At 45.1% G+C, this 26,989-nt stretch overlaps 1 protein-coding gene across 2 annotated transcripts in view; it reads right to left on the minus strand.

The window, feature by feature from the left end:
- The window catches only part of LOC140196168 (rho guanine nucleotide exchange factor 26-like), a 231,939-nt gene that overhangs the window by 73,150 nt on the left and 131,800 nt on the right, over window positions 1-26,989 (minus strand). The window contains exons 7-8 of one of the 2 annotated variants that reach the window (XM_072254925.1): window positions 3,346-3,498; window positions 299-455 (exon numbers count right to left, since the gene is read on the minus strand). In XM_072254925.1, the coding sequence (XP_072111026.1) occupies window positions 299-455; window positions 3,346-3,498 (310 nt within the window). The remainder of the gene's footprint in view (window positions 1-298; window positions 456-3,345; window positions 3,499-26,989) is intronic. The other variant, XM_072254926.1, reaches the window with a different exon arrangement.

Consider the following 26,989-nt stretch of genomic DNA (forward strand, 5'->3'; position numbering starts at 1 on the left):
GGTGCTCCACCCAGCAACCGACTTATTTAACGCTGGCCTAATCACAGGACAATTTCCAATGACCAATTAACCAACAAACAGGTACATCTGTGGACTGGGGGAAGAAACTGGAGCACCTGGGGGAAACCCAAGCAGTTCATGGGCAGAGTGTACCAACTCCTTACAGAGAGCGCTGGAACTGAACGTGAAACGTGTTGTAACAGGGTCCCACTAACAGCAATGCTACCATGGCGTCCACTTTTAAATGAAATTATACATCTTGCTGTAGCCTCCCTCCCTCCTCCGCCCCCCAACTCACGAGGGGAATAGTTGATTCATTTCTTACATCCATCAGGAGAGGTAACCGAGTGACCCGTTGCATTGGGAGAATGAGGAAGGAGATCATGGGCAGGTTCCGGCACTCGGGCTGGGCTTCAATCTTCATCAGGATCTCTTTGAAGTTAGGATTTGTATTTCTGTTGGTGTAAAGCAAGAAAGTGGTGACAACCAAGAGATGAACAGATGGTGAACGGAATAGTATCAGCAAGAAACTAAGTTTCAAGTTAGAACTTTCCTGCCAATTTAAATTTACAAAAAAGTCACTATTCATTTTCCTGTTGGGCTTTGGCTTCATGTGTCATTCTAGGTTCATTTGCATCATACACCATCTGCTGAGCCACACTCTTTAGGTATTAGCCTACGTCACAACCAAGGCTGTTAATATGAACAGAAGAGATTCTGCAGATGGTTGAAATCCAGAGCAACACCCACACAAAATGTTGGAGGAACTCAGCAGGTCAGGCAGTGTCCATGGAGAGGAATAAACAGTCGATGTTTCGGGCCAAGACCCTTCATCAGTATTGGAAAGGAAGGGGGCAGAATCCAGAATAAGAAGGTAGGGGGGAATGGAAGGAGTACAAACTGGCAGGTGAGACCAGGTGAGTGGGAAGGTGGGTGGGTGGGAGTGGGAGGATGAGGTAGGAGCCGGGAGGTGATAGGAGGAAGAAGTAAAGGGCTGAAGAAGAAAAAATCTGATAGAAGAAGAGAGTGGATCTTGAGAGAAAAGGAATGGGGAAAGGAGCCAGAGAGAGGTGATGGGCAGGTGAGGAGAAGAGAAGGAATAAGAGGGGTGCCAGAGTGGGGAATGGGAAAAGAAAGAAGGGGAGGGGGAAAATTACCGGATGATTAGAAAGATCATTGTACTTGCTATCAGATTGGAGGCTGCCCAATGGAACATGAGGTTTTATAAAGCGCTACTGAGGCTTCACTTCAGGTATTGTGAGGAGTTTAGGGCTCCTTATCAAAAAAAAGATGTGCTGACATTGGAGAGGGTTCAAAGGAGGTTCACAAACATGATTCCAGTATTGAATGGCCTGTCTTATGAGGAGCGTTTGAAGGGCCTGGGCCTGCACTCACTGGAATTCAGAAGAATGAGGAGCAATCTCATTGAAACCTATTGAATACTTAAAGGACTAGATAGAGTGGATGTGGAGGGGGAGCTTAAGACCAGAGGACGCAGGCTCAGAATAGAGGGACGCCCATTTAGAATGGAGATGACAAGTTACTTTAGCCAGAGAGTAGTGAATCTGTGGAATTTGTTGCCACAGGCAGCTGTGGAGGCCAAATCATTTGGTATATTTATGGCACAAGTTGATAGATTCTTGATTAGTCAGGGCATGAAGGGATATAGGGAAAAGGCAAGAAGTTGGGGCTGAGAGGGAAGATAGATCAGATGATGAAATGGCAGAGTGGACTTGATGGGCCAAATGGCCTAACTCTGTTCCTGTATCTTATGGTATTATGGTCTTGCTTCTCCAAGCTGAGAGTGGCCTCATTATGGCAGTAGGGGAAGTCATGTACCAACACGGAGGTGATGGGCAGATGAGGAGAGAAAGAGGCGATGGGCAGATGAGGAGAGGAGGAGGCGATGGGCAGATGAGGACAGAAGGAGGCGACGGGCAGATGAGGAGAGAAGGAGGCGATGGGCAGATGAGGAGAGAAAGAGGCGATGGGCAGATGAGGAGAGAAGGAGGCGATGGGCAGATGAGGAGAGGAGGTGGTGATGGGCAGATGAGGAGAGAAGGAGGCGATGGGCAGATGAGGAGAGGAGGTGGTGATGGGCAGATGAGGAGAGAAGGAGGCGATGGGCAGATGAGGACAGAAGGAGGTGATGAGTAGATGAGGAAAGAATGAGGTGATGGGCAGATGAGGAGAGGAGGAGGCGATGGGCAGATGAGGAGAGAAGGAGGCGATGGGCAGATGCGGAGAGAAGGAGGCGATGGGCAGATGAGGAGAGCAAGAGGCGATGGGCAGATGAGGAGAGAAGGAGGCGATGGGCAGATGAGGAGAGAGAGGCGATGGGCAGATGAGGAGAGAAGGAGGCGATGGGTAGATGAGGACAGAAGGAGGCGATGGACGGATGAGGAGAGAAGGAGGCGATGGGCAGATGAGGACAGAAGGAGGTGATGGGCAGATGAGGAGAGGAGGAGGCGATGGGCAGATGAGGAGAGGAGGTGGTGATGGGCAGATGAGGAGAGAAGGAGGTGATGAGTAGATGAGGAAAGAATGAGGTGATGGGCAGATGAGGAGAGAAGGAGGTGATGGGCAGATGAGGAGAGAAGGAGGCGATGGGCAGATGAGGAGAGGAGGAGGCGATGGGCAGATGAGGAGAGGAGGAGGCGATGGGCAGATGAGGAGAGGAGGTAGTGATGGGCAGATGAGGAGAGAAGGAGGTGATGGGCAGATGAGGAGAGAAGGAGGTGATGGGCAGATGAGGAGAGAAGGAGGTGATGAGTAGATGAGGAAAGAATGAGGTGATGGGCAGATGAGGAGAGAATGAAGTGATGGGCAGATGAGGAGAGAAGGAGGTGATGGGCAGATGAGGAGAGAAGGAGGTGATGAGTAGATGAGGAAAGAATGAGGTGATGGGCAGATGAGGAGAGAATGAGGTGATGGGCAGATGAGGAGAGAATGAGGTGATGGGCAGATGAGGAGAGAAGAAGGTGATGGGCAGATGAGGAGAGGAGGAGTAAGAGTGATTCCAGAATGGGGAATGGGAAAAAGCGGGGGTGGGGGGGAGAAACGACGAGCAATGTATTCTGACAGAGCCTTTCACACCCTCTTTACAGAATGGCTCACATTCAAAGACAGACAGTTGTTTAAGCATACTCATTGTAAGGTTGCCAGCTGCACCATGTTGTATATAGCAAAATCAAATGAGCAGCAGGGTTACAATGCCCAAACAATCCTTTTGGTTTAGGTGCTGTACGAGGAATGGTGTCTCTCCCTCTCTCCTACATAAGGCAACACAATACAGTAAGTAACTGGCAGCTTGATGCAGCTCGGTCAGCACCATCACACACTCACAGGAGCTTCTGCAGTGTCCGTTGCTGATAGACTTCGTTTGAGCAGTATGTCACATAGGGTTCGAAGGTGCATACAGCGTGCTTCTCCACGATGTCACTGATGTCAGAAATCACTGCGTCCTGCTGGTGCCTGGCTTCAAGCTCCTTGAAGAACCTGTCAAAGGGACACAACAGAGAGTATTCAGTGACTCTCCACACCTCAGTGAGCTGTCGTTTCTCCCTGATAATCTCCCAGCTGGACCCTATTCCATCAGAGTCCTCAAATTTTCTCTCCCTGTGATCAATTTCAATGAGACAACTGTTGGATTGTTGATTACTAATAACGTTACAGGACTTTGGTACAATGGATAGAACAGGTACTGACTGAACTTCCATTGGGTACAGCAGGTATCTAATAAAGTGGCTACTGAGTGTAGAAATAGAAATGAAGTTTTATAAGATGTTGGTGAGGTCTAATTTGGAGTATTGTGTGCATTTCTGGTCAGCTACCTACAGGAAAGATGTCAATAAGATTGAAAAGAGTGCAGAGAATGTTTACAGGGATATTGTTGGGACTTGGGGACATGAGTTATCAGAAAAAGTTGACTAGGTGAGGAATTTATTCCCTGGTGAGTAGGAGGAGAAAGAGGGGAATTCTGATACAGGAATACAAAGCATACAATGTTATGAGGAGTAAGTTACCATAGCGTAAATGCGATAAGGCCTTTTCCACTGAGGTCGGTGAGGCCTGAACTGGAGGTCAAGTGTTAAGGGTGAAAGGTGAAATGCTTAACGGGAACATGAGGGGGATCTTCTTCACTCAGAGGGTGGTGAGAGTGTGGAACCAGCTGCCAGTGAAAGTGGTGGATGCGGGTTTGACTTCAACATTTAAAAGAAATTTAGGTAAGTACATGGATGGGAGGGGTATGGAGGACTAAGGTCCCAGTGTGGATTAATAAGACTAGGCTGATTAATAGTTCGGCACAGACTAAATGGGCCGAAGGGTCTATTGAGGTGCTGTGTTGGTCTATGACTCTAAGTAGAATAGTAAGGGAAACAGAAAATGAAAAAAGAGAATGAAAACAAAAGAGAAATAGACTGAGAGAGAGACACAGTCTAGGAATATGCAGTACCCTCAGCTGTTGGCTGTCCCCATTGATCAAGGTAGACCACACCCTCTTTGGAATGCATTCCAGTCATATGAAGATGTATTAATCATACCCAAGAGATGGTTGTGGAACATAACATGATCCGGTTCCAAGCGAAAGGCATTGTTTTCATGGAAGTCCAAGAGAAAGAGAAGAGCCACCAGTTGAGCCAAGTGCTCCCACAGAAAGGAGGATTATGTCTCAACAACTGAGTAATGTTTCCGTGAGGGAAGAGACTGGAGCACTGACAGCTCACTAACATAAAAGCTGAATGTTATCAGTGCTCGGTAAATGAAAATAAAGCACAGCAGTAGCAGGCCAAGTGTTCCCAGTAGGGACAGCAACCGAGTAAATATTTGAGGCTGCTGGCTTTTGAACCCACATTGTAGGAGTCACTGACTCGAAACATTAACTCTGATTCTCTCTCCATGGATCCACACTGGCCTCACTACATCCACTATTTAATCACAATTCTCATCGGCAGTTTTAAACCATCAGACCATTCAGTCTGCTCCACCATTCCATCATGGCTGATACGTTATCGCTTTGAACCCCATTCTCTTTCCTTCTCCCCAGAACCTTTGACACCCCGACTAATTAAACTATCAAAATCTGTTTTAAAGATACCCAGTGATCTGGCCTCTACAGACATCTGTGGCAATGAATTTCACACATCCACCAGCCTCTGGCTAAAGTAAATCCTCCTCATCTGTGTTCTGAAGGGATGTCCTTCTATTCTAAGACTGTGCCCTCTGGTCCTAGACCCTCCCATTAATGGAAACATCTACTCCACACCCAGTCTATAGGCTTTCAACTTGATTTAGACTTACCGTTTTAATGACCAGGAATGGAAAAGTCTAAGCAAAATGCTGGATACAATCCAGTCCATCACAGGTAAAGCTCCCCCGCACAACGATGGAGCACATCGACATGGAGCACTGCCAGAAGACAGCAGCATTCATCACGAAGGACCCCCACTATCCCCTCCATAGATGCTGCCTGACTGGCTGAGTTTCTCCAGCAAATTGTTTACTGCCTCAGATTCCAACTTCTGCTATTGCTTGTGTCTCCCTAACTTTTGGACTCGTTCTGGTATGACTGGGCAATGCGGTGGTGCAGCAGTTAGTGCAGTGCTTTACAGACCAGGCCATCAGGGTTCAATTCCCACCGCTGTCTGTAAGGAGTTTGTACGCTTTGCCTCAAGCAGCTGCGGAGGCCAAGTCGTTATGTATATTTAAGGCAGAGTTTGATAGATCCTTGATTGGTCAGGGTATGAAGGAATATGAGAGAAGGCAGGAGACTGGGGCTGAGAGGGAAATTAGATCAGCCATGATGAAATGGTGGAGCAGATGTGATGGGCCAAATGGCCTAACTCTGCGACCGTGTGGATTTCGACCAGCTGCTCTGTTTCCTCCCAAATTACAAAGGCAGATGGTTAGCATTAGCCCACTGTTCTCTTCTCTCTGCAACCACAACTGTGTGGCGTGCACAGCTCAAACACCATCAGTAAATTTGCCATTGGCACTATTCATCGGGGGATCAGCAGCGGAAAAGATGAGCAGTTTCAAACACCCGGGTGTCAGCTTCCCTGAACCTCTATCCTGGGTTCCACAAATTGATGCAATTACAAACACCGTAAGACCATAAGCAATAGGAGCAGAGTTAGGCCATTTGGCCCATCGCATCTGCTCCACCATTTCATCATGGCTGATCTAATTTCCCTCTCAGCCACAGTCTCCTGCCTTCTCTCATATTCCTTCATACCCTGACCAATCAAGGATCTATCAAACTCTGCCTTAAATATACATAACGACTTGGCCTCCGCAGTTGCTTGAGGCAAAGAATTCCACAGATTCACCACTCTCTGGCTAAAGAAATTCCTCCTCATCTCCGTTCTAAAAGGACGCCCCTCTATTCTGAGGGCTTGTCCTCTGGTCTTACACTCTCCCACCATAGGAAACATCCTCTCCACATCCACTCTATCAAGGACTTACACCACTCAATAGGTTTCAATGTCAGCCCTCATTCTTCTGAATTCTACTGAATACAGACCCAGAGCATCAAATGCTCTTCATGGGGCAAGCAATTTAATCCTGGAATCATTTTCATGAACCTCCTTTGAACCTTCTCCAGTTTCAGCACATCTTTTCTAAGATAAAGTGCCCAAATCTGCTCACAATACTCCAAGCGCTTCATAAAGTCTCAACATTACATCCTTGCTTTTATATTCTGGTCCTCTTGAAATGAATGCTAACATTGCAATTGCCGTCATCACCACAGACTCAACCTGCAAATTAACCGTTAGGGGATCCTGCACAAACGCTCCCAAGTCCTTTTGCACCTCAGTTTTTTGTATTTTCTCTCCCTTTAGAAATTATCAACCCTTTCATTTTAATTCAAGGAGGAGGGGCACCAAGGAGAGTTGATAGGCAGGTAAGGAGAAGTGAAGAGTTAAGAGCCAGAATGGGGAATGGGAAAAGAGGGAAGGGGGTGGATGAAAATTACCAGGAGTTATAGAAATCGATGTCTATGTCATCAGTTTGCTGTCTAACCAGGCAAAATATGATGTGTTGCTCCTCCACGCTGAGAGTGGCCACATCATAACAGTAGAGGAGGCAATGTACCAACAGATCAGAATGGGAATGGGGATAGGAATTAAAATGGTAGGCATCCTGCTTATTCAGGATGCCATTTTGTGTGTGTGCTCTGGATTTCCAGCTCCTGCAGAATCTCTTGTGCTTTGTTCTATTTGTGTTAAAATTGTGTACAACTTCAGCTTATGTTTTCCTTGTGAATGCTACTCCTCCGATGCTCTGTGCCTGTGACACTGCAGTAAGCAGGCTTTGCATTACACCTGTACTTGCATTACAAATACTTGTACATATGACCATAAACAGGCTTCCTTGGTGTGTTGTGAATGAAAGAATCTAACAGCAGCTCTCACAAAAGGCCAGTGATGTTGTGGGGATGGAACTGGACTCTCTGACAGTGGTGTCTGAAAAGAGGATGCTGTCTAAAGTTGCATGCCATCTTGGTCAATGTCTCCCATCCACTACATAATGTACTGGTTGGGCACAGGAGTACATTCAGCCAGAGACTCATTCCACCGAGATGCAACACAGAGTGTCATAGGAAGTCATTCCTGCCTGTGGCCATCAAACTTTACAACTCCTCCCTTGGAGGGTCAGACACCCTGAGCCAATAGGCTGGTCCTGGACTTATTTCATAATTTGCTGGCATAACTTACATATTACTATTTAACTATTTATGGTTCTATTACTATTTATTATTTATGGTGCAACTGTAACGAAAACCAATTTCCCCCGGGATCAATAAAGTATGACTAGGACTATGACCATGCTGGAGGATCTCAGCAGGTCAGGCAGCATCTATGGAAATGATCAGATAGTTGACATTTCAGGTCAAGACCCTTCTTCAGGTCTGAGGAGGAGACTATGCACAACACCCCCCCCCCCGCGCCTTCCCCAACTCTGACCTTCTAACTCTTCTCACCTGGCTATCACTTCCTCCTGCGTCCCCTCCTCCTTCCCTTTCTTCCATGGTGCATTCTCCTCTCCAGCCTTTGACCTTTCCACCTACCTGGCTTCACCTATCACCTTCCAACTAGCCTCCTTCCTGTGCCCCCACCTTTTTATTCTTGCATCTTCCCCGTCCCTTCTCAGTCCTGAAGAAGGGACTCAGCCCAAACCGCTGACTATCTATTAATTTCCATAGAATCTGCCTAACCTGCTGAGTTCTTCCAGCATCTTGTGTGTGTTGACTTGGATTTCTAGCATCTGCAGAATTTCTGATGTTTATCTTACACAATACTGGTTCTTTCCATCCTCCCTGTGATATGATTTACATTCCCTCCCCACACCACATCCACCTTCCTCTTCTACCCCCCCCCCCCCCCAAACCAGTGTCGAAACAAGACATCAGTTGCTTCCGAGGTGGTGTGTTTCATTGTAATGCTAACAAGGTAACCGTTGGAACTTGCTTGCAATAATTGGGACTCTCAGCACTTCCTTGCCATTGTGGGAAATGTCCACAACTCCAAAACAAAAGAACTGCGATGTAGTCACATAATTACTCTATTTTAACTTTTGCACCCAATGTAATCAAAGTTCAAAGTAAATGTTATTATCAAAGTACATATATGTCACCATAAACAATCCTGACGTTCATTTTCTCATGGGCATACTCAACAAATCTACAAAATAGTAACTAGTACAGAATCAATTAAAGACTGCTCAGCTAGGGCATTCAATCAGTGTGCTGAAGACAACAAACTTCACAAATGCAAAAAGAAAGAAATAATAATCAATAAATAAATAGGCAATAAATATCAAGAACATGAGATGAAGAGTGCTTGAAAGTGAGTCCATTGGTTGTGGGAACATTTCAATGATGGGGCAAGTGAAGTTGGGTGAAGTTATCCCCTTTGAGGGGTAATAACTGTTCCTGAACCTGGTGGTGTGAGGGCTGAGACTCCTGTACCTTCTTCCTGATGGCAACAGAGAGAAGAGAGCATGTCCTGCGTGGTGGGGGTCCCTGAGCTTAATGGTGAGGAGGTCTTTACTCGTGAAGGACTGGGTTGTATCCACTACCTTTTGTAGGATACAATCCCCTATAAAATCCTTAGGACCTGCGAGGTTTCGATGCAGGGTTTCAACATCAAAAATTTCTGTCCTTCCACTGATGCTGCTCAATCCGCTGAGTGAGGTTTGGAAAACTCTCATCAGTTCTCATCAAGGGGACAACAGTGAAAGGGTGAGCAGCTTCAAGTTGCTGGTCGTCAGCAACATCTCGGACGACCTATCCTTGGCACAACAGTTGATGTCATTACAAAGAAGGCTCACTGCCCGCTGTACTTCGTTAGAAGCTTGAGGAGGAATTGGTAAGTCACAGATGTAGTGTGGCGAGCATTCTGACTGGCTGCAACACTGTCTCATTGGAGGCTGCACTGCACGGGATTGAAAAAATCTGCGGAGGGTTGCAAACTCAGCCAGCCTCATCATGGGCACTGGCCTCCCCAGCATCGAGGACACCTTCGAGAGGTGAGGCGTCAAAAAGGCAACATCCATCATTAAGGACTCTTATCACCCGGACCCGGCCTCTTCTCATTGTTACCATCAAAGGGGAGGTACAGGAGCCTGAAGACACACACTATGAACACTACCTCACTATTATTTTACTCTCTTTTCACACTCATTATTTAATTTACACGTGGCCAAGTGGTTAAGGCATTGGACTAGCGACCTGAAGTTCGTGAGTTCGAGCCCCAGCTGAGGGAACGTGTTGTGTCCTTGAGCAAGGCACTTAATCACCCATTGCTCTGCGACGACACTGGTGCCAAGCTGTATGGGTCCTAACGTCCTTCCCTTGGACAACATTGGTGTCGTGGAGAGGGGAGACTTGCAGCATGGGCAACTGCTGGCCTTCCATACAACCTTGCCCAGGCCTGCGCCCTGGAGAGTGAAGACTTTCCAGGCGCAGATCCATAGTCTCGCAAGACTAACGGATGCCTTTACTTATTGAATTTAATTATACAAGTTATAATGGTTTTAATAATTTATAGTGCTTTTATTATGTATTGCAATGTACTGCTGCCACACCAGGCACATGTGAAGGCCAGGAGCTGGACTTGATTGTCAGAGGCTATTTGAGACGCATGCCATTTGGAGCATTTAATAGTTAGTGGGAGCTTATCCCCACAACCACTCACAGCTGTAACAACTTAGGGAACCTATTAATCTGTACCCCGACAGCATCATGAATATATTTTCATACATTACATGCACAGTAACAGGTGCATATGACAAAAATCGGTAATCTAATTTATAATACTGGCTGACTTGCATTTAAGGTGAGAAGTTAAGTTTTCAGGAGTATGTGTGGGGGCAAGTATTTTACAGAAAGAGTGGCGGTCACCTGAAATGGACTGCCAGGGGCTGTGCCGGAAACAGTTACGATACTGGTGATCGAGAGGTTTTTAGGTAGAGACACGAGTATGTTTGGAATGAAAGGGTATTAAAACAAAAAGATCACCCTAACTAAAAAGTTTCTTGCCCCAAGCAGTTAATCTGAATAACCAATCTAGTTAGCCCCCCCACCCCACTCTACCTGTTACCTCAGTGAATACAGTGCTGTAAACACTTTAAACCACATTTGATAATGCTGTTTACATTGTAAACACATGCCAATATTTATGTATTTATGCATATTTTAATCTATATCCATACTTCTAACTTTATTTTATATCATTCTTTATTCTTTAAAACTGTTGAATTTTTTGTTGCATGAAGTCCTATCTCACCGCAGCAAATTTCTAATATATGTTACTGTACATTCAGTGACTTCTTTATTAGTTAACTCATAAGACATAGGAGCAGAATTAGGCCATCCTGTACCTAATAAAGTGGCCACAGAGCGTATTCTCTCGCAGAGACGGGAAAGGCTGGGACTGTTCTCCTTCGGGCCATGACGGCTGGCACCGGTTTAATAGTGTTGGGAATTTCCATGGAAAGGAATTTAATTCCGAAGGAGGGAGACAATGATTGTGATTCAAAACTGTCAGTGTGAAGGGTCACATATCTCTCCACTGGGAATGTGTGTCTTGAGCCTGTTGTCAACATAAAATGCCTTTCCCACCCATGTGGCTTCACCTATCATCTTCTAGCTTGTCCTCTTTCCCCTCCCCCAACTTTCTTCTTCCGGACCCGATGAAGGCTCTCAGCCCAAAGCATCAACTGTTGATTTATTTTCTGTAGATGCTGCCTGACTGGCTGAGTTCCTCCAGCGTTTTGTGTGTGCTGCTCTGGATTTCCAGCATCTGCGTCTCTTGTGTCTGTGTCAACGTAAGATGTGAGTCATTCCTTTCCCACAGTGCACCCTTTCAGCCAACATTCCTCTGTGAGGCAGCATCGGACTTTCGGTGCAAAGTACAGGTTGAGTCTGTGTTGGAATACCGCCTGCAGCAGCCACCTGTTACGTTGCTGAAAGGTTGCTACAACAGAGCACTTGGGAACTTGGCAAAGGGCCAATACCACTCACAAGGCGCTTTGGTTGCAGGATTAACTCCTTCTGGGTCAAAACTTCTCCCAAGTCTGAGTGGCTATTTCACGTGTCTGCCTGTGAGAGGGCAAATGAGGTTACACCTGACCTGCAGTACCGTGCATTCCTGGAACTCCTGAGCAGCAGCAGTAGGGGGCGCCACTTCACCGCTCCAGAGACACAGGTCTAATCCTGACCACTGATGCTGTCCCAGTGGAGTTTTCCCGTTTCCCACGTGACCAGCTGGGATTCCTTAGGGTGATCAGTTTTGTTTATTTATTTAGAGATACAGTGTGGGCAGGCACTTCTGGTCCAATGAGTTCTGCCACCCAGCAATCCACCGAGTTAACACTAGCCTATTCACAGGACAATTTACAATGACCAATTGACCTACTAACCGGTATGTCGTTGAACCAGGAGGACGCATAGGAAACCCAAGTGAAGGACATACAAACTTCTTACAGATGCTGTCAGAATTGAATTCTAAACTCTGTCGCCCCGAGCTCTTAACAGTGGTGTGCTAACCACAATGCTATTGTGGCACCCCATGTTTCCTCCCTACACCCCAAAGACGTGTAGGCTGGTAGACCACCGTGTCGTACGACGTAGTGATCATGGTCTTTCCATGTCCATGATTGCTCTGGGCAAACTTTTCAACAGAAGTGGGTTTTGCCATTGCCTTCTTCTGGGCAGTGGCTTTACAAGTCAGGTGACCCCAGCCATTACCAATACTCTTCAAAGATGGTCTGCCTGGCGTCCGTGGATGCATAACTTGTGAAGTGCACCATCTGCGCGTCACCTTGATTTGGTAGGGGGAGTGCCTAAGCAGGTGCTACACCTTGCCCAAGTGTGAGCTGCAGGCGAGCAGAGGGAAGGACCAGCTTAGTAGAGGAGTATCTCCACCCCACCACCCAAACTGTAAATATACCCAGATTCTGCAGCCAGGTAAATAGACACAGGTAGGTTGGGTGGTCACTGAGAATTGCCCTTAATCAGTCAGGAAGCAGCAGAAATTGGGAAGAGTTGGTAGGAATTTGGTGAAAGTAAAATGTGTTTAGTGTGGGCACTGGAACAGTTTATACCAGTGCATGTCTATGTGCTGTTGTTCTTCATTGCCGTGACAACTACAAAAATAAGTGGTACTGTATAAGCTTCATGTACATACATGAAGGGTCCAGCCTGGGAAAGGTTTCACTGCTGATGTAATGGTCTTTCTGTAGAAGCTGTGTTTGTCTACGGTTGGAGATAACATGCGCTTTGGAATGTGAGCCGTCCGATCAGGGGAGCGGGTTTTTGTGTTGTGTGCCTTGTGAGCAGCAATTCCTCAAGCGAGCATGCAGTTGGGACACTCTACACACCGCAGGTCAATAGGAGACACTGGGTTGTGCGTAGTGGGAGAGAGATTTGAAGAGAAGTGATCGGGGCAGTCAGAACATTCTATGCCTCACAGCTCTCAGGGCAATTAAGGCAGATGGCAGGGACCAATAAGGAGAACAAATACGAGAAAATCTGCAGATGCTGGAAATCCAATAAACCCAATAAGATTGTTAGGTTTAGGTGGAGCTGCCATTGTGGGAGCGGCCATTGTGTGAGTGGGTCAGTGTTAGACTGGGGGGGGTGTGGTTTGAAGCTTTGGCTCATAGAGACTTAGGAGAGGAAAAACAAAGGCTGTAGGTAGAATTGGGGTGATCTTCTTTCTTTTTTTGGATGGCTGTGGAGGTCAAGCCATTGGGTATATTTAAAGTGGAGACTGACAGTTTCTTGATTAGTAAAGATGTCAAAGGTTATGGGGAGAAGGCAGAAAAATAAGTTTGAGAAGGATCAAAATTAGCAATGATAGAATGGTGGAGTAGACTCGATGGGCCAAATGGCCTACTTCTTCTATGTCTTATGGTCTGATGAGATGTACCACTCCGGGAAAGGTTTCACTGCTAACGTAATGGTTTCTTTGTAGAAGCTGTGTTTGGGTTATGGTTAGACCAGGTGTTTTGGAATGTGAGCCATCCAATCAGGAGAGTGGGTTTTTGTGTTGTGTGCCTGACCCCGGTGTGAGATGGAGTCCTTTGTTCATCAGGAGATGAAGAAAGAAGAGGCCGGGGAGAACCAGTCATAGGATTCGACCCAGTGGGGGACCGTGATTCGATGGAGCAAGGTGCCGGGGTCTACTGAGGATCAGTGACTATGACTTTTGGAAGAGTTGAGCTCCAACTTGTGCATATTCGACCGCTTAATTCCAATGGGCCCTTTTTGTTGTTTTTTTTCTTTCTTTTGTTTATTAACCCTCTCGTTCAGTTAAGATTCATAAATATAATTCCTTTAGACATATGCAGTGTGCTGTCTGTTATCACTTGGTACTGAGTTGTAACAAGTTACACAGCATCCACACAAACCGGGGTTTGCGGTGGGAGAGTCGTCTCAATCTGAGGGGCTTGGCAGGACTGGAGTGTGTATTCCCTAGACGTACGCAGCCAAGGAAACCCGGGGGGGGGCGGGGGGGTTTCAGAGAGAATGCAGAATAGAGTGTTGCAGTTGCAGAGAAAGTGTAGTGAAGGCAGACAATAAATCATAAGGGTCCTGAGGAGGCAGACTGGGAGATCAGTTCTTTATCATGTAAGGAGCCAATTCAAAGTTCAAAGTACATTTATTTTCAAAGTATGTATACAATATGCAACCTTGAGATTCGTCAAGAGTCTTATAACACCAGAACAGAAGCTGTCCTTGAGCCTGATGGTACGTGTTCACGAGCATTTGTACCTTCTGCTCCACGGAAGAGGGCAGAAGAGAGAATATCCGGAGTAGGAGGGGTCCTTAATTAGGCTGGCTGCTTCTGTGGTCATAACTGGCTCTGAGACTGAATATACTCTTGTGATATTTAAACATGAAAATTAATGCTGCCTCTGTCCAGTGTTTCTGATAAATGTGTGGTAGCCCTTCTCTGAGCAAGGACAATACTGATTGCTCTTCATTGCTGAAAGAGCCAGTGAATGCATCATTCAGCCCTCTTGACCGGCGGACAAGACACATATTCTACTGCAGTATCAATGCCTGACTGGAATGTATATGCCTGGATTCTGCAGAGGACAGTACGTGCATTGTTGGAGACTGCACTAAAGGTCCAAACCCCTTCTGAGAGGCTGCCGCCGACCTCTCCGGGGACAATCGTCCTCTCGTGAAACAAGTGAGAATCCTGCCAGTGACAGGGAGAGCACGGTGTTTGCAGCACAATAAATCACACAGAAAATCAATTCATCACTGAACAGCTTGACAAGCCCATTCAAACTTGCATTTCCAAAGCACTTTCCGCATCCCTTTAGCCCATGAAGTTTGGATGAAGGAGAGTAGATACGAACATAGGAGGAGACGGGTATTGAGGAAGCAGGGAGTCTGCAGAAGGACTTAAGACAGATTGGGGAATGGGCAACGAAGCGACAGTTGGAATAATGTGTAGAGAAGTGCATGGCCATGCACTTTGGTAGATGGAATAACGATATGGACTGTTTTCTAAATGGGAAGAAAATTCAAAATTCAGAGGTGCAAAGGCAGCTCTGGTCCAAGATTCTGTAAAAGTTAACTTGCAGATTGAGTTGGTGGTAAGGAAGGCAAATGCAATGTTAGCATTCATTTCGAGAGGACTAGAATACAAAAGCAGGGATGTAATGCTGAGGCTTTATTATGCATTGGTCAGACCGCATGGAGTACCGTGAGCAGCTTTTATGCCACTTATTTAAGAAAAGATATGCTGGCATTGGAGAGGGTGCAGAAAAGGTTCACAAGAAGGATCCCAGGAATGTAAGGGTTAAAATATGAAAAGTGTTTGATGGCTCTGGACCGGTACTTGCTGGAGCTTAGAAGAATGGGGGGCGGGGGTGGGGGGTGGGGGGGAGAGAGGGATCTCATTGAAACGTATTCCTACCCTGTATTACTTATTAAGGTAAATATCCCGACATGTACAATCAATATCTCAATCCAAGTGTAACTAGGTAGGGATATTAATGCTAATGCTGTCCAGGATGAACAAATTCATGTCAAGTTTGTCTCGTGTACAAGTTCAGCGAAGTCGAGGTACAATGCATCAATGCCACAGGTACATAGGTTCCGACAACACACAGAATTTACACTTTAAGTAAACTAAACAAGACAGTGAAGAGAAAAGATTGTGCAACTGAAGTTCAGTAAGTTAATTATGTAAACACAAGAGATTCTGCAGATGATGGAAATCCAGAGTACCACACACAAAATGCTGGAGGAACTCTGTAGGTCAGGCAGCATCTATAGAGAGGAATAAAGATTTGACGTTTTGGGCTGAGACCCTTCACCAGGACAGCTGAAGTCAAGAGCACATGCGGCTGATTGATCACATAGTGAATTGATTGGCCCTCTTACACGCAGAAGGCTCTCTTGTTCTGTGCAGGATTTTGAGTGTTTTGTGCGGGCTTTCATCTTGGCGAGTTTGGTTTGTCGCTCGCGCACTGTAAGTTGCCCGGCATTTACTGTGGCTAACGTGCCTCAGTAAAAATGCTTAATCCTCCTGCTCCATTGCCATTCTAGCTCCACGCAATACCTTTTCAATCTTTTATTCACAGTCAATGTGTTCTATTACATCCCTTCAAACCTTAAACCGTTGCTGCTCATGTGGCCCTCTGGGGTAGTACACAGCCACAATAATTGAGGGGTTTCCACACCCAACCCAGCTCCTCCCTCTCCAGTTGAAGAACCTTTACTGTGGTCCTTCACGACTAAGCCCCTGTAGCAGCTCTCCCACACTTCAGTGCGTTCCTCAGCACGTACTCCTGCAGTTCAGAGTGCGCCAGCTGGCATTCCATTCCTCCTTTATGTGTTGGCAGACCAACAAGTTTCGGGCAGATCAAAGAGGGTCTTTCACCGAGTTGATGATCGGCCAGCAACACGATGTGTGTGTGTGTGTGTGTGTGTCCGTGTCTGTATCTGTCCCTGGGAACAGCCCGTAGTTCAGAGAGTCCTCTGCCACAAAGCTGCTTGGGATGAACTGTGACGCAGACCCTCGCATCTTTCTCCACACCCTCTTCGCAAATCTACAGCCCGCAAAAAAGAGTTGAGGGACCATCTCATCCCCATGATAGTCATCCCATGGGCAGGGCACAGTAGGAGTGAGGCTCCGAGCATGCAGGAAGAACCTCATTGCTTGGGACTCTCTCACTGCTGGCCAGGCAAGGTCTTGGTGCCTGCTGGTGGGATCTGGTGATGAAGCATTCTGCCAGTCTGCTAAGGGGGATGACCACACTGTGTCCATTGGGTCCTACTCCTGCAGTGTCTGAATTATCAAAGGCAACGTGTGTAATGACAGAGCAGTGAGGTGGGGGGAAGGGAATGGGATGACTAGAGAGGGCAGGAATGCACAGCTGGCCACATCTGTCAAAGGCAGTGTGGCTATTGATAACTTCCAGCTGTTTCCTGCCATGTCTAACTAGTACTGCTACTTGCAATTTCTATCCCCCAAACCCTAGGACTTCCTTCTCACTCATCGACTTTGCATGGAAGTACTTTTGCAAACTGAGTTAAATAGTAACATGGGACATTGCGCGACCAGCATTAGTGACAACTCGCTTATCATGTTTACTTTCGCTTTTAGCACACGATTATCAGTAGTAAAGAATACAATATATAGTATAATTGCGAGAGAGTCTGCAGACGCTGGAAATCTTGAACAACACACACAAAATAAATAAAACCGGAAAGTGCTGGAAACATCTCAGCAAGTCAAGCAGCATCTGCAGAGAGGCAGTCAGTTAATATTTGAGGTCAGTGCTCTTTCTCCAGAAACAACGTTACAGTACATATAGAAAAACAGGGTCAAAGATGTGCCTTAGGAAGGATGCGGTCAAAGGTACTCAGTCCTGGTAAAGGGTCCTGACCTGAAATGTCAACCGCCTCTTTTCCTCCACAGATGCTGTCTGAGCAGCTAGCTTCCTCCCTTTGGTATTGATATTGGTAATGGTTTATTATTAATACAGGGAAAAGCTTGCTGTGCACACTGTTCATACAGATCAGATCAGGCACAGTGCATTGGGGTAGAACAAGGGAAAGCAATAGCAACACAGAATAAAGTGCAAAATCTACCGGGAAAAAAAAGTGGCGTGCAGGTAAACGATGTAGTGCAAACTCATAATCAGGTAGATTGTGAGGCCAAGCATCCACCTAATTGTCCTGAAGCAGAAATGGTAAATACCAGGGAGCATAATTTTAAAGTGATTGGAAGAAAGTATCAGGGTATGTCAGAGATAGGATCATAATGAGGTAGATTGAGAGGCCAAGATTCCATCTTATTGTACAAGAGCACTGTTCATAGATGCTGTCCTTGAGCATGGCGTTAAGAGCTTTCAGGCTTTAGTATCATCTGCCCAGTGGAAGAGACCATCCAGTGTTGATGTGGCCTTTGATTATTCTGTCTGCTTTTGCTAAAAAGATTCACCATTGTAAGGCTAAGATTCTTCGACAGACAGCTCCGCTGATATATATATATAATGCACAAGTGTGTTAAGCTACCCAATACTAAATGGTGGGACTCTTTTTCAAATGGTGAGAGAATGGGAGATGTTGAGATCAAAGGGACTGAGATATCCTTCGACACAAGTGACTGATAAAGGAGCTTTGCCTGAAACATTAACACTGATTCACATCCCACAGACGCTGCCCAACTTGCTGAATATTTCCAGCACTTTGTTTCGTCTTAGACCATAACACCATAAGATACAGGAGAAATTAGGCCATTTGGCCCATCTAGTCTGCTCCACCATTTCATCATGGCTGATCCATTTTCCCTCTCAGGCCCAATCTCCTGCTTGTATCCTATCATGACCTGACTATCAAGAACCTATCAACCTCTGCCTGAAATGTACTCAATTACATGGTCTCCACAGTGGCCTGTAGCAACGGATTCCACAGATTCACCACTCTCAGTAATTCTGCCAGTAAACCAAAGAATTATCATCACTTTCAAATCCCTTACTCACTCTTCCTTCAATTAGTCCTGACGAAGGGTCTCGGCCTGAAAAGTCGACTGCATCTCTTCCTAGAGATGCTGCCTGGCCTGCTGCGTTCACCAGCAACTTTTATGTGTGTTGCTTGAACTTCCAGCACCTGCAGAATTCCTGCTGTTAATTATCATCACTGTTAATTCTAGTTTACTTAATCCCAGCCATTTTGGGATCTGATCTCACTTCGGCAGTTTATTAGCTCATTAGCTGAGTTACTATTGAAATAGCTCAGACGCGGTGCCAATGATTCCCACAATTTTAATCACATGAGCCACTCAGTCTTTTGATATGGTGCTGGAATCCCTTGAGCTGTTTCACCCAATCTGATTAAAAATATTGATATTATACTTTTATAACATAGTTACACAGTGCTATGTTCCCATTGTCCTGAGGCATTTGAACATAATCAAAGCATAATAAACTCCTTTTAATTTTCCTGCAGCGATGAGAACTCTGCCCCGTCCCTCTTAAAGTTCACCGCCACTTTAATTGGCCTCTCCCATCTGCCCTACGTGTACACAGTAGTTTGCAGTATGATGAATGTTGCGAGACTAACCCTGCTGTTTTAGTCCTTGAGTCAGGCTGCCTTGATTACAGAACAAACTGTTACATCAACAACAATTTTCCTTCCACCTTTAACACATTAAAATGACAAGCCACATTAGGGCAGATGCACAAAAGCTTGATAAAAGACAGGAAGTTCTCTCTTCTTCATGGGGCACTTGTTTTCACTTTGGGCCAGAAGGCCTAATTCTGCTCCTATGTCTTATGGTCTTATTGGAGGTTGACAGGTTCTTGATTAGTAAGGGTGTCAAAGATTATTGGGAGAAGGCAGGAGAATAGAGTTGAGAGGGAAAATCAATCAGCCATGATGGAATGGTGGGCCAGAATCAATGGGCCAAATGGCCTGCCAGTCACAGTCTGCTAACCTGACAAGGATTCTCATTATTTCTGTCCACTATCTTGTTCTCAATCCGTATCTGTACACTACCCTTAGCTGCAAGTGCACCAATGTTGCTAACTAACCTATCCTGCGTATAGTCGATAGCCTGCTAAAAGATCCAAATACAAGTTCAGATTTCATATCACCTAATGGTACATATTTACAACAAACATTCCTCCAGACCACAGTGCGCCCACACAGCATACATCACACAACACATAAACCACAATATTGTACTATAAAAAGTTAATAAAATATAATTCAAAATGCATGTAGTAACATGCATGTACACCACATCCAACCGATTCCCTGGAGAGTTATTCAATGAGGCACAACCTAGCAGGATTCCTGAACATTAATCTATCCTGATTTTCCTTTCATAAATCAACTATGATTCTGTTCAGTTACTGCTTTCGGAGTTGGAAACAGTTGACCAGGAATGAGACACAGAACCACAGTCTGAATTCCTGCAGAGTTTTGTATGTGTTACTCTGGAATCACAGTCTGAAGCTTCACACATCAAAGTTGCTGGTGAACGCAGCAGGCCGGGCAGCATCTATAGGAAGAGGTACAGTCAACGTTTCGGGCCGAGACCCTTCGTCAGGACTAACTGAAAGAAGAGCTAGTAAGAGATTTGAAAGTGGGAGGGGGAGGTGGAGATCCAAAATGATAGGAGAAGACAGGAGGGGGAGGGATGGAGCCAAGAGCTGGACAGGTAATTGGCAAAGGGGATATGAGAGGATCATGGGACAGGAGGCCTAGGGAGAAAGAAAGGGGAGGGGTAAGCCCAGAGGATGGGCAATAATGGATGGGGTACGAGGGGGAGATGGGGCATTAACGGAAGTTAGAGAAGTCAATGTTCATGCCATCATTGAAGCTTCTCTGAGAGACAACAATGACAAGAGCCTTCGGGTTCATTTGCAGACTATTACTGGGAGGGATAACAAAGTGAAAGATCAAAAGGTACAAAGTGAATTCTACATCACGTTAATGATTATAGAAAAGTCTACAGCAATACCACTGCTGAGGAATGCAATTTTTAATAAATTTAAATCAAACAAATGAGAACGAAAGAATGCTTTGAAATGGAGGTGATGAATCAGAACTGCATTTATTATCACTGATATAAACTCTGGCCACATTATTAGGTACACCTGAACATTTACTCATTACTGTAAATATCTAATCAGCCAATCGTGTAGTAGCAACTCAATGCATAAAAGCATGCAGACAGGGTCGAGAGGTTCAGCTGTTGTTCAGACCAAACATCAAAATGGGGAGGAAATGTGAACTAAGTGGCTTTGACTGTGGAATGATTGTTGGTGCCAGATGGGGCGGTTTGAGTATCTCATAAACTTCTGATGTCCTGGGATTTTTGCACACAATAGTCTCTAGAGTTTATAGAGAATAGTGCAAAGCAAACAAAAAAAATCTAATCAACAGCAGATCTGTGGTGAAAATTACCTTCTTAATGAGAGAGGTCAGATGAGAATAGCCAGACTGGTTCAAGCTGACAGGAACTCAGATAACCACAGATAGTGGTGCGCAGAAGAGCATCTCTGAACGCACAACACCAAACCCTGAAGTGGATGGGCTACAGCAGCTGAAGACCATGAACATACACTCAGTGGCAACTTTAATAGGTACAGGAGGTACTTAACAAAGTGGCCACTGGACACACATCATGAAATTCGTTGTTTGCAGTAGTACAGTGGGAGACATAAAAATCATTCATCCATGGTCATACAGCAATACATGATGGATATAGGCCCTGTGGCCCAATGAATCCATACTGACCATGACACCCAGCTGGCCCATCCCCATTCCCAGTGTTCTACCCATATCCCTTATAGCCCTGCCCTGATTCCAAGATCCAAAACTGTTCAATGTTAATTCCTGTACTCAAGTGTAAAGGAAAACAGAATATCTGTTACTCCAGATCCGATGCAGCACAAAAAGAAAACACAGTAAGATAAAGAGCACAACACAATAAAGAAAGATTTCACAGCTCTGTGTGTGTGTGTACATATACACATAAAGTGATACTCAGTACATAAGGTGACTGACAGAAAATGATAATGTAGTGGGTCAGTGGGTGGAGGTGTTGATCAGCCTCACTGTTGGGGATGGTAACTGCAGCTAGATAGATAGATAGGTAGGCATACATTATTGATCCCGAGGGAAATTGGGTTTCGTTACAGTTGCACCAACTGAGAATAGAGTATAAATATAGCAGTATAAAACCATAAATAATTAAATAATAATATGTAAATTATGTTAGATGGAAATAAGTCCAGGACCAGCCTATTGGCTCAGGGTGTCTGACCCTCCAAGGGAGGAGTTGTAAAGTTTGATGGCCACAGGCAGGAATGACTTCCTATGACGCTCTGTGTTGCATCTCGGTGGAATGAGTCTCTGGCTGAATGTACTCCTGTGCCCACCCAGTACATTATGTAGTGGATGGGAGACATTGTCCAAGATGGCATGCAACTTGGACAGCATCCTCTTTTCAGACACCACTGTCAGAGAGTCCAGTTCCATCCCCACAACATCGCTGGCCTTACGAATGAGATTGTCGATTCTGTTGGTGTCTGCGACCCTCAGCCTGCTGCCCCAGCACACAACAGCAAACATGATAGCACTGGCCACCACAGACTCGTAGAACATCCTCAGCATCATCCGACAGATTTAAAGGACCTCAGTCTCCTCAGGAAATAGAGACGGCTCTGACCCTTCTTGTAGACAGCCTCAGTGTTCTTTGACCAGTCCAGTTTATTGTCAATTCGTATCCCCAGGTATTTGTAATCCTCCACCATGTCCACACTGACTCTCTGGATGGAAACAGGGGTCACCGGTGCCTTAGCCCTCCTCAGGTCTACCACTAGCTCCTTAGCCTTTTTCCCATTAAGCTGCAGATAATTCTGCCTATCAAAGTGCTGTTTAAAATGATACTATTATATCTGCATTGACCATGTCCTCTGGCAGCTCGTTCCATATCCTCACCGCCCTCTATGTGAAGAAGTTGCCCCTCAGGACCCTTTTAAACTTCTCCCCTCTCAACTTAAATCTATGCCCCCTAGTTTTTAGCTCCCGCACTCTGGGAAAAAAATTGTTACCTTATCTATGCCCCTCATGATCTTAAAACCCGTTTAAGGTCACCCCTCATTCTCCTACATTCAAAGGTACAAAGACTTAGCCTGCTCAACCTGTCCCTAAAACTCAGGCCCTTTGGCACCAGATTGTGAGGTGACACTTGTCGGCTGCCCCCAGCACACCCTTGACTGCGTTGGTTGTTGACAAAAATGACACATTTCACTGCATGCTGCGATGTACACATGACAAATAAACAAATCTCCAGTCCTGGCCACATCGTCATAAATCTCTTCTGCACATATAAAATATACTGCATATACAATGGTACTTGCAGGTCAAAACCAAAAGGGATTTTGCAGATGTTGGAGATCTAAAGCAACACACACAAAATGCTGGAGGAACTCAGCAGGTCAGGCAGCATGTATGGAAAGGAATAAACAGTCAATGTTTTGGGCCGAGACCCTTCATCAGGACTTTGGTATCACCATTATGTTGGGATACAAGTAATCAATATATGAAATCTCTCAAAGTACTTTATTTTCTGTGTGCTTATAATGATTATAAAGGTTATTTTCCAAGCTACCAGTGCCAACCAAATATTCATAAAAATTGCCACGAATTACAATAACTATATATATATATATAGTGTGAAAGAGGGATAATGAGTTAGTGTTCTTGGCTTTCTTTGTTTAATTTATTGAGAAAGAGTGCATAATAGGCCCTTCTGGCCCTTTGAGCCATGCCACCCAGCAACCTTTGATTTAATCCAAGCCTAATCACAGGACAATTTACAATGACCAATTAACCTACCAACCAGTATGTCTTTGGTCTGTGGGAGGAAACCAGAGCACCTGGAGGAAACCCACACAGTCACAGGGGGAATGTACAAATTTCTTACAGTCAGGGGCAGGAATTGAGCCTGGGTCGCTGGTACCATAAAACGTTGTGTTAAACACTACCCTACCGTACCGCCCCATGGTTGTTCGTGGACTATTCAGAAATCCAGAGGCGGAGGGGAACAAGCTGTACCTGAAACATTGAGTGTGTGCCTTCAGGCTCCTATAATTCCTCCTTGATCGTAGTAATAAGAAAGAGGGGATTCCCCAGATATTGAGGGTCCTTCATGATGGAAGCAGCCTTTCCAAGACATCACCTCTTGAAGATGTCCTTGAGTTAGTGCCTATAATGGAACTGGCTGGGTCTACAACCCATGCAACACGCTCAAGAATGCTGGAGGAACTCAGCAGGTCAGGCAGCATCTATGGAGGGGAATAAACAGTGGATGTTTCAGGCCGAGACTATTCTTCACGACTGAAATGAAGGGGAAAGAAGTCAGAATAAGAAGGTTCCCGGGGGTGGGGTGGGGTGGGGAAGGTGTTCAAGCTAGAAGGTAATAGGTGAAGCCAGGTGGGTGGGGAGTGGTGAATGAAGTAAAAGCTGGGAGGTGTTAGTTAGAAAAGGTTAATGGCTGGAGGAGGAGGAATCTGATAGGAGAGGAGAATGAACTGTGGGAAAAATGGCAGGGAGAGGGGGGCACCAAGGGGATGTGATAGGCAGGTGTGGAGAAGTGGGAAGAGGGGAGCATATGTACATGAAGAATTGAAGAAGAGGTAAGGGAAAGGTGGTAAAATTACTGGAAGTTAGAGTTAGAGAAATTGATGTTTATGCCATCAGGCTGGAGGATACCCAGCCAGCATATGAGGAGTTGCTGCTCCAACCTGAGAGAGGCCTCATCGTGCCAGGAGAGAAGGGCATGGGCTGACATGTCGCAACAGGAATGGGGATAGAAAATTAAATGGTTGGCCACCGAGAAACCCTGCTGTTTGCGGATGGAGTGAAGGAGCCCCAGCCATCTGTAGATTCTTTCAATCCTGTGCATTGGAGGTGATAAAGTCTATAGAAATCCAGATCAATAAATGGAGGTGATAAAGAACATATATCATTTGCATTTGGGAGTCCAGAACAAACATGGAAACAGGAATGAAACAGAGCAGTTCATTGAATGGTGGAGTCAGAAAGTACAAGAGTACTGAAAGAGCAAAACTCCTGGCAAAGATCTGCTGGGTATTTATACAAAGATCTGCTAGGTGTTTATAATGTGATGCTGGGCTCACCAGCAAAGATCTGCATTTATTAGCAATTATTAATTGTCCTCGAGGTGGTGGTGATGAGTGATCTTATCCATAAGATATTGGAGTAGAATTCAGCCATTCAGCCTATTGAATCTGCTTCACCATTCCATCATGGCTGACGTATTATACCCCTCAAACCCCCGCCGCCTCCTAAAAACTCCTGACTCCCTTACTAATCAAGAAGCTATCACCCACCACTTTAAATACGCACAATGACGTGCTGTCCACAGACGTCTGTAGCAATGAATTCCACAGATTCACTACCCCCCGGCTCAAATTCCACCTCATCTCTGCTCTAAAGGGACACTCCTCTATCCTGAGGCTGTGTCCTCTGGACCTTGACGCCCTCACAAGAGGAAATATCCTCCCCACGTCCACTCTATCCAGGCCTCTCAATATTTGATAGGTTTCAGTGAGCTCGTCCCCTCATTTTTCCAAACTGCCAGCAAGTACAGGCCCAGAGCCATCAAAAGCTCCTCCTACATTAACCCTTTCACTCCTAGGATCATTCGTGTGAACTTCCAATGCCAGCACACCATTTCTTTTGTAAAGGGTCCCAAAACTGCTCACAATGCTCAGTGTGGTCTGAACCCTGCTTGCACTTGAAAACTTCAAATCTGAGGTTGACTGGAATTTGCTATGGAGAACAACTACTTAAATTTACACTCCTTTCCTATGACGTACCTTTGTTAAACTTGGAAATTAGTGGAGAGAGAGGGATGGCAGCCAAGATCCCCACACCACAAGTTTCAGGAACAGTTAATACCCTTCAACCATCAGGCTCCTGAGCCAGTATGGATAACTTCACTCACCTCAACACTGAACTGATTCCACAACCTCTCCACTCACTTTTGGGGAGTCTGAATGTATGTTTTTTAAATTAATTAACAAATTATTTTTAAATTTATATTTGCATGATTTGTCATTTTTCTGCATATGGGTTGTTTGCCTTTGTGTGTCACTTTTCATTGATTCTATTGTGTTCCTTTGCAGTTACTGTGAATGCCAGCAGGAAAATTAATATATATACATGTACTTTGATGATAAATTTACTTTGAACTTTGAAGATTCCGATGAGCTATGATCTAATTAAATGGCTAAACAAGAAGGATTGAATTGTTATTCATTGGAAAGGTATTTAGTTTTGGAAAAGATGTACAGTTGCTGTCCATTCTGTCAATGATTTACTGTAAGATATTTTTTCCCCTGATAATATTGGCCCTACAATCCATCCTCAAAACAGCTGCATGAGCAGGGAGTGACAAATATTGAAGCTAACTGGAAGCTGAATTTTAAAGGGCTCTTGATAGAATGGAATCCTAGCCCAGTCTTGAAGAAGGGTCTCGGCCCAAAATGTCAATGATTAGTTTATCTCCATAGATGCTGCCCAACCTGCTGATTTCCTCCAGCACTCTGTCTGCGTTGCTCTGAATGGAATAATTTCCTTCTTTATGCTATTGGAGATAGAACCCTTTCTTTCCCACAGTAATCATTTAGGATATATCTGACTCCCATTCATTCCCCACGACCACAAGAATGAGTACAAGGGGAACATTGTAATCAAGGCCATTCACATCAGTGAGACTGCCAGGGGATTATTGATGAGGGCAACGAGCAGATAGTAAACAAACAAATCCTTGACTCTGTTCCCAGACTGAGGTAATGTTGAACAATCACTTAAAGTTACCTTCTTATATTTAATAAAGCCTTTCAGAATCAGAATAGGTTCAATAGCACTGGCATATATCATGAAATTTGTTGTTTTGCAATACATAATTAAATTAATTAATTAGTACAGAAAGACTGTGGAGGGAAGTAAGCTATTCCTGAAACATTCAGTGTGTGTCTTCAGGCTTCTGTACCTCCTCCCTGATGATAGCAATGAGAAGAGAGCATATCCTGGGCAGCAGGGGTTCTTAATGACAGAGGCTGCTTTATTGAAACATCATTTTTTGAAGATGTCCTCGGTGCTGGAAAGGCTAGTGCCTGGGACAGAGCTGGCTGAGTTTGCAATTTTCTGCAGCTTTTTCCCAATCCTGTGCTGTGGCCTCTCCAAACTAGACAGTGATGCAACCAGTTAGAATGTGCTCCACAGTACATCTGGCATATGTTGTGAAATTTGTTGTTTTGTGGCAACAGTACATTGCAGTACATAATAATAATAATACTAAAAAAAAGCTATAAATTACAGTAGGAAGTAAATTGGGAAAAAAATAAATATGTAGTGCAAAACAGTGAGGTAGTGTGCGTTGGTTCTTTGTCCATTCAGAAATCTGATAAT

Source organism: Mobula birostris, chromosome 4 (assembly GCF_030028105.1).
Source record: "Mobula birostris isolate sMobBir1 chromosome 4, sMobBir1.hap1, whole genome shotgun sequence".
Classification (NCBI taxonomy): Eukaryota; Metazoa; Chordata; class Chondrichthyes; order Myliobatiformes; family Myliobatidae; genus Mobula; species Mobula birostris.